Genomic DNA, 14,966 nt, shown 5'->3' with positions numbered 1-14,966 from the left:
CACATCTGAAACACTTACTAGTTATCCTGTAACACTGGCCAAAATGTCGTCGTCCACAAGTTTGACACACAGGTGCCCCACTGACTGACCCAGAACTGGTCACAATGCCACTACCAGAAACTGTAGTGGATCCTGACTATCCACTCCTCCTGGAGTCTCTAGAAACAAACCTCTTCTTTCCAAAAAACCCACTGCCAGAAGCATCACCATTGAACCTCTTCCTACTAGTAGTCCACCCCTGCTGAGTAGCCATCAGATCATTCTCTATCAGATGAGCTCTCTCCACAAGCTCAGAGAAATCAGAAATGTGAAATGGCACCAGGGGTTGCCTCAAACTATCTCGTAGTTCCCTCAAAAATATGTAGCACTTCTCAGCAGAAGTACTCACTAATTGTGGAGCATATCTAGCTAAAGCAGTAAACTCTACCTCATACTGTATAACTGTCTTGCTCCCTTGAACCAACCTCAGGAAATTCTCCTGCATTTGTTGTCTTGCATAAGGGGGTACAAATCAAGATCTGAATACTTCAGAAAATTCTTCCCAAGTAATCAAGGAGTTCAGTTTACCTTGAAATTTCTCCTCCTGCTGGCCCATCCACCTGCGCTCTGCTTCCCTATCTAACATAAAAACTACTAACGATACCTTCCTATCAAAAGGGCATTACATGCCGTCAAATGTCTTTTCCAACCTCCTCAGCCAATCCTTAGCTGCTCTGGGCTCAACAGTGCCCTCAAACCTCGGAGGCTTCAATCTCAGAAACATTTGTAGATGTCTATCTACCTCTTCAGATCCAACAGCAGAATCTCTATTCTGAGTCTCGCTCATCATCTAAGCAACCAGCGTAGTAAACTATGAAACTGTATCAGAACCAACCACTAGAGCAGTACTGTTCACAGGAGCTGCCTAACTAGCACTCTGCCAATCAGTCATATCTGGGTCTAACAGATCTATAATCACATAGAAAACTATGTACATAAAATAACATAATAAAAATCCAGACAAACTAGAACTACCCCGACAGACTTATAGATTAATTCCTATAGCTCTGTCTTATAATCCAAATTCCAAAATTATTGCTCTGATACCACTTAAGTTTGTCACGACCCAACCCGACCGGAACGAATCCCTTCACATCGGGCCGCGATAAAAATTTAAAATCCAGGATCTAGCTTTGGAATTTACTTCAGACTTTCTTCTAAATAGCAACCATACATAAAACACAAAGCTACTATAAACATCCAAATATATAGAACAATTCATCCATATTTTCTTCTTTCATCAAAATAATTATATATAATACAGTGCATGGCTACAGATAGAAATAATATAACAGAAAAGCCATGACTGTACAAAAATCAAAAGTACAAAATACATAATCTCAGATCAGACACATAACTGCTAGTCCAAGACCTCCTTCCCTTTCCTAGAACCTAAAAATCACGCAGATAATAAGAATGAGCTAACAACTCAGCAAGACTTCACCAGCCAATCAAAATCTCTAGAAACACACAACCAAAATACATCAAAAGAGTAGCCGTACATAATTCAGATAAGTGTATAAGCATACATAATATAGATACTCGAACAGAAATCAAACAGCTGATATAAAAGAACTGAATTCATATAGCAAAATATTCAAGTCATATTTCGTAGAACCAACGAAATCGTACAGAACAAACAAAATCATACAGAACAAACAGAATCGTACATAACAGAATTCAAATCATAAAAGCACATTTCACATAACAGATATCAAATTCCCTGACCCTAACAGAATCTCAATGGATTCTGGCCCCTTATGCCTCCATTCCCTGACACAAACAGAATCTCTACGGATTCTGGCCCCTTATGTCTCCCTTTGTGCTTAAAGCACCAGAACAGAACAGATATACATAATTTTTAGAACATAACTTGTTTTCAGATTTCTCGAACCCAGACAATGGAATCACAAAGGATTCCAGCCCCTTATAACTCCCTTCTGATATCACAGCACATCAAAGCATTTAAATCAGAAAAATCGAATACTTCAGAAAATTCGTTAACGACATAACGGCAGTATACGGAATTTTCAAAAAATTCAAAAATTCAGAATTTTACCAAATTATCACAGATAGTATAAAACATCATTGTATGAGTTTCATTATAATGAAGCAACATTTTTCAACATCCAGATAATTCGTAATTCGATTAAAACACCGTAGAATTCAAAATACCCTGTAAAAATCTTCCAGAAAATAATCAAAATGTGCAAAAACATCATCTCAGAAACATACTAAAAGTTATGAGGTAAAAGTTTTATCGGTGCAAAGTTATTCCAGTTTTTCGCTAATGGAAAATGAATTTGAAATAGAAAATCCGTCAAAAATCATATTTCTAAAAATTGAGAAAGGCATAATGTGTCTTACCTCAAGTCGGTCAACTTTTTCAACTACGGCGACAGACGAAAATGGGTCGAAGTCGCTCAAAATCCACTTTTTCTTCATCTTTCTTCATTTTTGTCTCTCCTCAGCTTTCTCTCTCTTCAAAAATGACATTATTCAGATATTTATTAAGCAGGATCGTCCAGGACGATGTCCGATCGTCCAGGACGATGTCCGATTGTCCCGGGAAGACCTTCTCAGGACTCAAAATGTCCAGACGAAAATAAATTCCAATTTTCTTCGTCCCTAGACGATGCTCTCTGTTTGGTTCGTCCCGACGGTTCGTCCCGACAGTTCCAGGTTCGTCCAGACGAACATGCATTTTTTCTATGTTCGTACTGGCAGTTCGTCCGTACTAACCATACATATTTTCAACATTTCTTCAGTTCGTCCAGACGGTTCGTCCCGTACTAACAGCACAAATTTTTTTTCAAATATAAATTGAAAATTTAAGGGTTTCACAGGACCAACAACACACGTATTATAGATACATCTCAGACTTTAATGATGCACTTGTTGATATGTTTGAGAGTATCCCTTTCGTGGACCATCCTAAACAACTATACTTTCCCTCTCACCTACCTACAATCTCTTTGTTTGCCAGCCTCAACAGAAAGGACATAATGATGATGATGATGATGGTGATGATGATGATAAGGATGAGGAAGACCCTGATTCTTAAAGTTAGGTATTAAATTTTTTTCTTGAGAGAGAGTGAGAGTTTAGAGGCTACTTTGGTTGGGTAGCATATTTTTATTTGATTTGGGAAAGGATACTATGTTGTATGCATAATGTAGTTGAAGACTTAAAACTTAGCACTTATGGGAGGCAAACCACTTGTGATTATTTGTATGGTGCCTTAAAGTATTAGTTATCTTGTACTAGTGTTATTGTTTTATATCACATGTTTTATGTATTTCTATCACTCATATGAGAATATGTGTTTGTTATGTTTGTTTATGTTGGTATTCATATTGTATTGAATTCCCCTTATACTTAAATTTTTACATTATTTTTTATTAATATTTCTGCATTTTGATTATCTAAATAATCTTAATAAAAATGATAATTAAAAATTGCATAAAATAAAAGTAATAATAAAACCCTAGATCATAATTTAAAACAACATTGCTTTATACTTCATAGATTAGGAAAAAACTAAAAATTAACTAATTTGGATCATTTAAGTTACTTAACTAAAAATTAAAACTTATTTATTTATACATTGATCTTAAATTGAAGATGAATAATTAATGTTAAAGAATAGATATGGGTATATTAAAACTAAAAATCATAAAGTAAATCAAAATTTAATTAGTAAACTTCTTAAATCCTTATAATAATATTATTAAGATTGTGAAGAGATGATAAGCAAAATTGATATTCAAAATCATTAACTATGTACTCAAAAAATAAATAAAAGAAAATGAACTTAAAAAGAGTTTTAAAATGAAAAAGAAAAAATAAAGGAAAAGAAAAAGAGTACATTCAAAAATTGCTATCAGTTAAAAGCTTAGAATCTGACTGCAGTCTGATATTAACATTCAAGGACAAGATTAAAAAAACTAATACAAATAAAGGTGAACTAATGAAAATTTAATACTAACTATAAATGCATCTAGTCTTTAATCTACATTATTCAATTTAAAATTCAATAATTAATAATTATCTTCATAGCAAGTATTTATAATAAGCAATGATAAGAATGACCGGTTAGCATAATTATTAGTATTTTACAAACTAGAATTATAATTTTTTTCATTTTCACCACTTTTAGACTGTGATGCATTATCCTATAGTTTAGTAATTTTAAATTATCAATTTTTATTTTTGTTGTTTAATGAAGCAGAATAGTATAATTTTTATTTTCTTGAGGACAAGCACGAGTATAAGCTGGGGAGAATTTGATGTGTGTAAATTACGTTATATTTTTATATGTATTTTTATCAATTTAAATGTGTTGTTTTAGTTTTTGTGTAGGAAAAACTCAAAAATAATAGAAAATTTAAATTAGAGTACAGTGTCGCAGCATCTGAAAATTTCATGCCATAGTGCTAACTTCCACACCAGTAAAGCACCACACTTGGATAGGGCAGAACCGTGTTCACTATCTTCAAGCGCAGCGGCATCAAAATTGTTAGCTTGCAGTGTCATGTTCACTGCTTTCAAGCACCACTACGGCACAATATATCATGTCTTGGTGTCAAATATGCCATTAAGCATCACAATGTTCAAAAGTCATCAGTGAGTAGTGTAGCAATTGTAACTTTAAAGGAGCCCAATCTGCTATTAAAGCAATGAAACTGTTCACTAAGTAACTTTTTTACATCGTAAGTGCCGTGGCAGTGTAGAAGTTCCAATGCCAAAGAGTTAATTCATTTTAGGGATGTCGTAATGTCTTAGGGATGTCGTAATGTCATTCCTTCAAGCGATGTAACAGCACATACTATTTTTGTGTTATTCTATGAATATTGGTGATGTTATGTTTGTAGGGGAGTTTAGTCACTTATCTAATTTCAATACTTTTAAAAGTACTTCTTTAAATCTCTTAGGATTAATTCTAAGGGAGAATATAAAAATGCTAGATACAATCATTAGAACATTTATTCAGTGTTTATTTGAGCAACTCTGTATGTTAAGAAAGGAGTCTAGAGGAGATAAATTGATCCTTCCTAGTGATATCACACTTTTGTATTGTTGTTCTATCATGATTTCAATGAAAATGAGTTTGCTTATATTTTCTATCATGTCTGGCTAATTCTCTTCTTCAGATTGATAATGTAGAGAACATATTAAGCACTAATAAAGATTTTTATGCTATAAGTTAAATAATATTTTTAATATTATTTTTCTCTTTATTTAATACACATAGTGGTCATATGTGTAGTTAAAATCTAGTGTGAAGTATATCCTTGACAAAGGAATGCAAGAACAATAAGGAATATTAAATTAGTATGTTTGTATACCTAAGCATATAATGTAAAATATGTTAGGTTCTTAAAGAGATTATATAATTATATGAGGTCATTAGTTATCCTTTTCACGCTTACAATCTTGATGGAGATCTAGGGATACATATGCTCAAAATCACATTTATAAATAAGAGTTTCATTAAGAAAGACATGCAATTTATATTCATCAATCCAAAATACTTTATTTAAATATTATGTACATTATTTTTATTATTTATATTCAATTGTTGAATCTCCATAACCAACATTTTTATTTTAGTAGGATAAGTTTATTAATAGAGTAAATGGTAGTAATTGATTGTTATAAATCATACTTTCTTGTGGGTTCAACTATCTACTTTATTACTTAGTTTGGTATGCATACTTACGTATATTAAGTGTTGATTATTATTTTTAATATATCAAAGAAAATATAAGAATTATTTAGAGTAGATATAGCCTTAAGCATTTTAATAATTCAAAGTGTACTCCAGAGCCCCCATCAACGAAGAGCAGTTCCACTCTGGACTTTTTTTGAGGGACCATATGGTAGATCCGGTGGTTCTAGTTAGATGGCAAGGAGGTCATTTTAGTAGTGGCAAAGAGTTTGGTAGTTCTATTGCCCTAGCTCCAATTTAGCCATGTGTATATAATTTGACTCAACAGGAGGCTTATGATGCTCCAGATGTTATGATAGGTATGGCTTATATTTCTGAACATCCATGTCATATTTTATTTGATTATGGAGTTATTCATTTATTTATTTTTGAGCATTTCTTAGATTTATTACACTTGCCTTCAGTTGTACAACCTATTTCTCTTTTTGTTACCTTATCAACTATAGATGATAAGAAATTCAGTGGATTTTTATTTCTATGATATTGAGCTTTCTGATTAAAATGGAATTTTGATTTGATTTTATTACCTATTTTTTCATATGATGTTATTTTAGTTATGAACCAGTTGATTGGTATAAGTCTCAAATTGATTGCTTTAAGAAGCTACTTTATTTTTTGGGAATGAAAATTGTATATTTTAGGGAGTTAGAGGTGTTTTATGTTGTTTGATCTCTATTATGAAAGAAGATAGATTATAGAATAAGGGTTACATAGTATTTTTAACATCATTAGGATATAAGAGTATAAATTCTAGTCTTCTCTTTGATATCCCAATAGTACAAGAATTTTTTGATGTATTTCTTAAGGATTTAATCAGTTTTCCTCCATACATAGACATAGAGTTTGGTATTGATATATATTTTTGGTATAGCCTTGATATTTAATGCTCTGTATAGAATGCCGCCTAAGGAACTTCAAGAGTTGAAGGTTCATCTTTAAGAGTTAGTTGACAAGCAATTTATTCATCCTAGTGTGTCTCCGTAGAGAGCACATATTTTATTTGTGAAGAAAAAAGATGGTACGATGCATATATGTATTAACTATAGGGAGTTGAACAAAGTTATAATCAATAACAAATATTCTCTACCATGAATCGATGATATATTTAATCATCTTACTAGATTTTTTGTATTCTCAAAGATTGATTTCATATATAATTATCATCAGGTGAATGTCAAAGAGTCTGATATGATGAAACCAGCTTTCAATATGACACATGGATATTTTGAGTTCTTAGTCATGCCTTTTTGGATGACAAATGCACCAGCTATCTTTATGGATCTTTTGAATAAAGTGTTAAGAGAATTTTTTAGATCAGTTTGTTATTATTTTTATAGGTGACATTCTAATTTATTCTATTTATGAGGAATATCTTACCAGGCATTTCAGAATTATTTTAGAGATAATGAGGCAACATTAGATATATGCCAAATTCTTGAAATGTGAGTTTTAGCTGAAGAGTATTACTTTTAGGGCCACGTGGTGAGTAGTGCTAGTATTTCTATTAATCCTTAAAAAGTTTAGGAAGTCATTGATTATTCGAGGCCTACTAATGTGTTTGAGTCATGTAGTTTTTGGGTTTGGTTGGATATTATAGAAAGTTTATGAAGGAATTTTCTCATATTTTTGCACTTCTAACAAGACTGACTTAGAAGTTAGTTGCTTTTATCTATACACTAGAGTGTATATTAATTAATATAGATTAAAGGATTGCTTGACTTTTGTACTAATTTTGAATCCTTTATCTGGTACATAATGATTTCAAGTATTTAGTGATGCTTCACTAAGAGGTTTGGTATGTATTTTGATGTAGCATGGTAGGGTTATAGCTTATGTTTCCAAAATGTTAAAGCTACATGAGAAGAACTATCTGACATAAAATCTAGATATTGATACTATTGTACTTTCTTTGAAGATTTAGCAACATTACTTATACAATTTTAGGTGTTAAATTTTCATTGATCGTCAGAGTCTAAAGTATATATTCACTCGGAAGAACTTGAACCTGAGGTAAAGGAGATGGCTTGAGTTAATTAACATACCATGATATGACTATTCAGTATCGTCCTAGTAAGGTTATGGAGGTGCAGATGCTCTCAGTAGGAAATCTTCTGGATTAGTATACAACTTAACTTTGATGAGTATTTGATATGAGATATGGAGTTATTATAGTTGGAGGTGAAGTTTTCTACTTATTGGGATTATAGTATTTTGGCTTAAATAATAATTTAACCTTCATTGTAAGAAAAGATTCAAGAATCCCAGTGGTCAGATACAGAGTTTTCGAAGTTAATTGATCTGATTAAATCTGATAAGAAATCTAAACTATAAGTTTCTGGTCATGGTATTATTTTATGTATGGATAGATTATGGGTTCCTATTTTTAGAGATTTGAGGAGGCAAATTATGCATGAGGCTCACTATTTAGAATATACTATTCATCCAAAAAGTATTAAGTTGTTTGGAGATTCGACAGGTATATTTTAAAAGTCTAGATTGAAGAAGAACATATGAAAGTTTTTTTTTTTTTTTAAATGTGAGGCTTGTCAGTTAAGGAATACAGAGCATCAATAATGGGCAATCTTCTGCAAACATAATATATTCTAGAGTGGAAATGGGAAGAGGTGATAATGAATTATTTTTATAGGTTTTCCAAGATCAAGGTAGGGCCGTGATGTTATATGGGTTTAAGTTGATCAACTAATGAAGTTTACTCATTTTCTTTCAATCATATAGACTAATCCAATAGTCACGTTATCACAAATATATGTCAAAGATTTTATCAGATTTCACAGTGTGCCAAAGGTGATTATACTCATTATAATGGCAAATTTATCACCATATTATGGAGAGGTATTCAACAAGGACTAGGTATGAAATTACACTTCAATATAGCTTTTCATCCACAGATACATGAATAGTCTTAATTACTATTCATATATTGGAGAATCTTCTTATGTTCCAAATTTTAGGGATAGTTAGGAGGATCATATCCCACTGATAGAGTTTAATTATAACAATAATTATAAGTCCAGTATAAGTATGTCTCCATATAAAGCTCTGTATGGAGTGAAGAACTTCTTTGACTTTGATAGAGGTGGGAGATAGATAGGTGATGGGATTAGCCTTTATGGATGAAACTACAATAAAAATCAATTTGATCAGAGAAAGGTAAAAATCTACACATGATAAATATAAGAAGTATTATGATTAGAAATACAGGTTAGTTGAGTTTTCAAATTGACAAGTTTGTGTATGCCAAAGTCATCCCTATGAAAGGTTTCAGCATATTTAGAAAAAATCAATAAGCTAATTCCAAGGTACATTTGACATTTTGAGATCATTGAGAAGATTGATAGTTCTGCTTAAAGCTTATTATTACTTGATCATATGTCTGTTATGCATAGTGTGTTCCATGTATCTTTTAAGAAATTGGGTATTTGATTCTAGGTAGAGATTATCTGCTGATAATATTGATGTTCATAAGAATATGCATTCTAGGGAAGAACTCAATAGGATTTTGGCATATTATGAGAGTAAATTGAGGAGTAAATAAATTCCAATGGTTAAGGTACAGTGGAAGCACATGATAGCCAGATAGGCTATGTGGGAGAAGGAATTTGAGATGCTATAATTATATGTAGATTAATTCTGACTTTTTCTAGTTTGGTAATGTTGAGGATGATATTTTTTAATGAGCAGATTGTGATAACCCTTAATTTTTTTAAGAGTGTTTTTCTAGAACAGTCAAAAATTATTTTAGGAGTGATTAAAAGTCCAAATTACAAATCCTCTTCGTCATAGCATATATAGTGTAGTGTTTTAATTACCCTATTTTTTCATAATTTTTAGGCTTGGGAGAAATTTTTAAGAAATTGACATTTAATTGCACAAGTGGGAATTTTGTGATTATTAGGCGTCCAATGCTAATTGATTTCATATGAGTGTTTTAGGATACTTAACTGACATGTGAATAGTTTTTTATAGTTTTTGAATTCCTAGATTTTAAGATATAAAAGAATTTAGATAAATTTTAAGTTTTAAAATTAAATAATTAGAATAATAATATTTTATTATAAAATTATTTTCCATTAATAAAAAATATTTTTAAAAGCCATCAAGCTTTTGATTTCTGTTAACAGAGAGGGATTTGGAAAATAAAGAAAAAAAAAAGAGAGGAGAGAGAAAGAGAGAGAAAAAGTCTAATTTTAGAGGTCTTAGAGCCATTTTTCCGATGACTCAGTTGGAAAACTTGTTCATCTCGAGGTAAGTCAAATTATGTCCATCTCAATTTTCAAAAATACATAATTTTTACCAAAAAATTTTTAAAAACTTTATTTCTATTAGCAAAAAATGGGGTTAACTTTGCACTCATAAAACTTTCACAACGTGACCTTTTATATATTATAAAGATTAAGATTATGAATATTTTGAATATTTTCTAAAAATTTTACAATATAGGTTTTTAAATTTTGATGTTTTTATTAAATAGAAAATTATTTTGATTATGAAAAATAATGATATAATACGATTAAAGTCTTAAAATATTATTTTACTCTATCCTTGATAATTTGATTATTTTCTAAAAATGTGAATTATTGTTTAGTATATATATTTTTTTAATTTAGTGTTATAAAAAACTATGTATTTTTGACACATGCTCAATTAAGTTTTAATTGCTATAATGTGATAATATATGTGTATATGTGATTAAATTATATCCACTTAAAAACATAAGTGGTCAAAATCTTTTGAAATTATGTATGTGTCAGGAAATATTATGATTCCTACGCACATGTTTGGTGCTATAAGCATAAAAGGGAGTGATAAGAGGCTAGTATTCTTTAAGATTCTATCTAGGTCCATAGAATAAGATATGAACTGCTCTATGATATAAACTGTAATTTATTTATGTTCTCAATAGTATTATTTAAAAAATTGAATAACTTCTATGCTCTTATTATATTTCTCAGGACAATGATCTAATAGATTGCATTTAACTACTTTTAAATATTTAGCAAAAATATTAATATTTTTTTTTTTTGAAAATTTAGATTAGATTATATGGCCTACTGAGCTGTTGTAACTCACTATTATTTTCTTTTGTTTTTAAGGATCTAGGAAAGGGGAAGAAATTGTTGATTAGAAATCAAAGTCAAATATTAGTTTATATGTATTTCTTCTTTTTTATGCAATCATGACTAGTTTATTATTCAGCTCTGTAACTTCTATATGTAGCCATATTCTATAGTATAATATATATATATATATATATATATATATGAAATGAAAAAAATATTATGGATGAGTTTATTTTTAGTATTTGAATGTTTTAGTGGCTTTGTAGTCTGTAGTTTATTTAAAATGAATATTGAAAGAGAATCTATAACATGTCCTAGTCGGGTTGGGTTGTGACACTCCTCCCCTCTTTCAGGTGAAGAATGATGGTCTATTATAATTTTTTAGGAGTATCATGCTCGGTAAATATGGAGAAGATCAAGTGTAAATTTGGAGAGTTCTGTGACTCATAGAAATTCCCTTTGATCATAGAGCATTTATTTAGCATTTAAGCACCTTAATGATGTCAGAATTGGATGATCTTGGGCTCATTTGATTCATATTGTCTAGGCACTTAATTCCATTATAAGCATGTCATATTTGAATATTATTTTATCGTCTAATTGATTCTTTGAAACTTCTAAGTACACGTTGATCCTTTGATTTGAGCTCATTAGGGCTCATATTGCTGTTATTATGTCATCTCCTTTAGATGTTTAATTTGACAATAAGTTTTTTGAAATCAGATTTTGGATTATCCTGAATATAATTTTGGAAGTTTTTTAATTTATATTTGCATCGAGATTTATGCTCGATCAAGATAATGTTTTGGTGACATATTAATTCCCCCCCCCCCAAGTTTCAGAGTTGAAGCTTGTAGAGTCCGAAATACACGTTTAAGCTTTTGAAAAATTGTCGATGTATAATTATAATTTCAAACAAATTACAATGTGTGATCAGTCCTTGGATGTCAACATGGATCTCTCCTCAGGGTCATGAACCAAGTAAAACATCCTGGATCATAACTTTAGGATGCTCTAAAGTTGGCGTGCCGATCAAAGCATAAAATATTAGAAAATTTAGCTCCTGACTTTCGAAATTACTCTACATTGGATAAAGGTATTTTTTGCTCCAAACACACCAAATTCGAATATAGACGTTAAAAAATGGTTTCGAGACTCCAAAAACATATGAATTGGATTTTCTGGGCCGAAATATGGCCTAAACAATGCTTGGCAGCCAAATCAACAGGCAAGCTGGTCAATCATAGATTATCCAACGATCCCCCTGTATTGGCTCACGTGTAATCCGAACGTGCGTAAAGGGAGTGTTAGCCATTGCATTAGTAAAAATATATTACTTTATTTAATTATACATTTTAAAAATATTTTTGTATCTATTTATTAATAATAAATTATTTAACATGAATATGAATATGAATATGGTGTGTGTGTGCGAGCGCGCGCGTTTGTATGTGTGTGTGAATTATATTTAAACTTATAATATAAATTAGGAATAATTTATATTAAATTTTTAAGCTTATATCCATGCTAAATATAGATTAAATATGAATTAAATTTAAATTTTTAAATGATCTAAATTAAAAAATACAGATGATCTTGTATGAGTATGAATTCTTCTTATTTTTTAATTATAAATTTCTATTATTATATAATCATTACATCATTATTATATCCTTTTTAACTTATTTAAATAACTTCAGTATTTATTACTTCAATCGTTTCAATCTCCCAATTCAATCCCACTTCAGCAATTGAATTTCAAGCCAGTTTTTCTAATTTTATGTTTGATTCTGTTTTTACAATCTTGCTATTTGTAGTAGAAGTTAGCATGTGAATGATCAATAAACTTTATTTGAATGCTTTGAAGAAAGCCATATTTTGCTTTGGGCTATCCTTTTCAAATGAAAGGGGAAATGTAAAGTACGGCACCTACGTTGGGTGTTTATTAAAAAATAGTTAAGACTCGGAGTATTTTCACTTGTTGAGATTTAGTTAAAGCTCCAATTTGATGAGAAAAAAAATTCTTTCGCTCAAGTACTAAGACTTGGATTATTTCTGTTTAGATTTTACATGCATTTTACGGGCGGTTGTCGTTGGCTATTAGGACAGATAGATGGACTCTTTTTTATTAATCATAGCATAACTCCTTGCAAAAATTTTACTAAGCCGTTTTATAATAATACTCGAATTAGAATCATGCTATATCGTAACCATGGGCTACACAATACAGCTATGGCAATCAACTACAGCAGCAATTTGCAGCAACAAATATAAAAAAAATTTATAATACATCTAAAAATTATTTTCAAATGCATCAAATTTAAATAAAAAATGAATTTTAAATTTTAAAAAAAAAAAAAAAAAACTATATTACATATAAAATTCATCTAACCAAAATATTTCAATTATTGAAATGCATTACACAATAAATGCAGTCAACCAAACGATAAAATAAAGAAAAATACCTTTACACATGTAAATCTATAGTTTTATAGTCAAAATTGTATTAATTAAAACTAGACTGAATACAATTGATAAAACGAGATCAATTACAAATCTAAATTCATGTAACGAGGTAATAAATATTTAATTTATAAGTAAATAAACATATAATCAACATATTTATAGAATGCAATTTTAGATCATGCATGATCTTCTCATAAAATACAACAAAAATTGAAGTGTTAAAAAATATGTGAAATTTTACAAAGGTAGCAAAGCATTCTCTAATGTAAAATCAAAACTATAATCTAGGCTTTTATCTTTTATATATACAAGAAAAATATAATCCAAATCTCATCACGTTGAACTTGAAATATGCTTCATATACTTGATAAAAACCAAACTATAAGACAATACCTACAATATTAGAATAATCATGACTCCACCCCTTTCTGCCAACTACACCATAAAAATAAACGCAATAGATAGAAGAGTACATATGTTCTAATATATCTCAAAAGAAATAATTTTAAGCAGACAAAAAAGATACTAGGAAGGCTACATAGTACATGATAACTACATTCTACAGTTCATAGAGGGGTAAAACGATCTAACGTTTTGCAACGGCAACCAAAACTAACATTGACATAGAGACAAAAACCTTGAACATGGGACTCTCCCAGAAGTTTTGTTTCTCATTTGAATTCTTTACCTTCTGTTGCCTTAATGCAATTTGTTCTCTAAGCTCCCTGAGTGCCATGTCGCGCTTCTCTCCCATCTGCATATTATTCAAAGAGAATCTTGTCAAAAACTCAAAATTTTGTATCTTGGTTCGAGAAGATTGTGTGTAAAACTTGATACAGCTGCTTTAAAATAACTGCATTTAAAATTTTAACTCCTAAGCTAATTTGATTTGGTAAAGAGAGTGAAATTCACTTTCAGAACTGCAGTTATTCAGTAAAAAATTCATGAAAATGAGTTTCTATTTTTGAAACACCCCTTCATTTAAAAAATGAAAAATGAACTCCAATAATAAGGGATTGAAAATGATCTTCAGTTTTACATGTTTACATAATACTAAAGATATAATAACATGAAGTTCACGAACTGATGGATCAAGAATTTGATAGGAAGTGCTTGTATTCACAAGCAACCTATCCAAAATCGGCGAACCAACAGCAGCCAAATGGCTGTCCACAGCAGGAAAACAGCAGATTTCTGCTGTTTACAGTAGGAAAACAGCACTTGTTCGGGAAAATACGAGAGAAAACTCAAGAAAAAGACTTGTATTCCACTTAAACGATGAATAAAAGAGCAAGATACAATTGATCCTCAATTCGAGAGGAGGATCGATCTCTCCCAAATCTCTAGACGCCGCTAGAGCCCTAAGAAAACCTAAATCTACCAGATCTCAAATTTCAGCCAAATTCAAGATGATCAAACCCTAGGAAAATCTACTATTTAATGCATACAAATCAAAAGGAAATCCCTAAACAGTCCCTACATTCAAATTCCCCTCTTAATTTCCCCAAAAAAGCTTCCTATTCGGCTCCCGCAAGGCGTGCGGTGCGCGCGGCCTCCGCCCAGGCGAACAAATCGCCTGTTTCGCGATATTCGGGCGTGAACCGGTCCCGCCTGGACCGGCTGGACCGGTCCAGTGGACCGGTCTAACA

At 30.9% G+C, this 14,966-nt stretch overlaps 1 protein-coding gene across 1 annotated transcript in view; it reads right to left on the bottom strand.

The window, feature by feature from the left end:
* Nucleotides 1–13,718: 13,718 nt before the first annotated feature.
* LOC110092458 (nuclear envelope-associated protein 2) overlaps nucleotides 13,719–14,966 on the bottom strand; it is a 16,261-nt gene continuing 15,013 nt past the window's right edge. The window contains exon 6 of the mRNA XM_020817014.2: nucleotides 13,719–14,071. Coding sequence (XP_020672673.1) covers nucleotides 13,904–14,071 — 168 coding nt within the window. The 3' untranslated portion in view covers nucleotides 13,719–13,903. The remainder of the gene's footprint in view (nucleotides 14,072–14,966) is intronic.

Source organism: Dendrobium catenatum, unplaced genomic scaffold, assembly GCF_001605985.2.
Source record: "Dendrobium catenatum unplaced genomic scaffold, ASM160598v2 fragScaff_scaffold_1446, whole genome shotgun sequence".
NCBI classification, from domain to species: domain Eukaryota; kingdom Viridiplantae; phylum Streptophyta; class Magnoliopsida; order Asparagales; family Orchidaceae; genus Dendrobium; species Dendrobium catenatum.
Note: the sequence above shows the minus strand (reverse complement) of the source record. Positions and strands in the feature narration are given on the sequence as shown.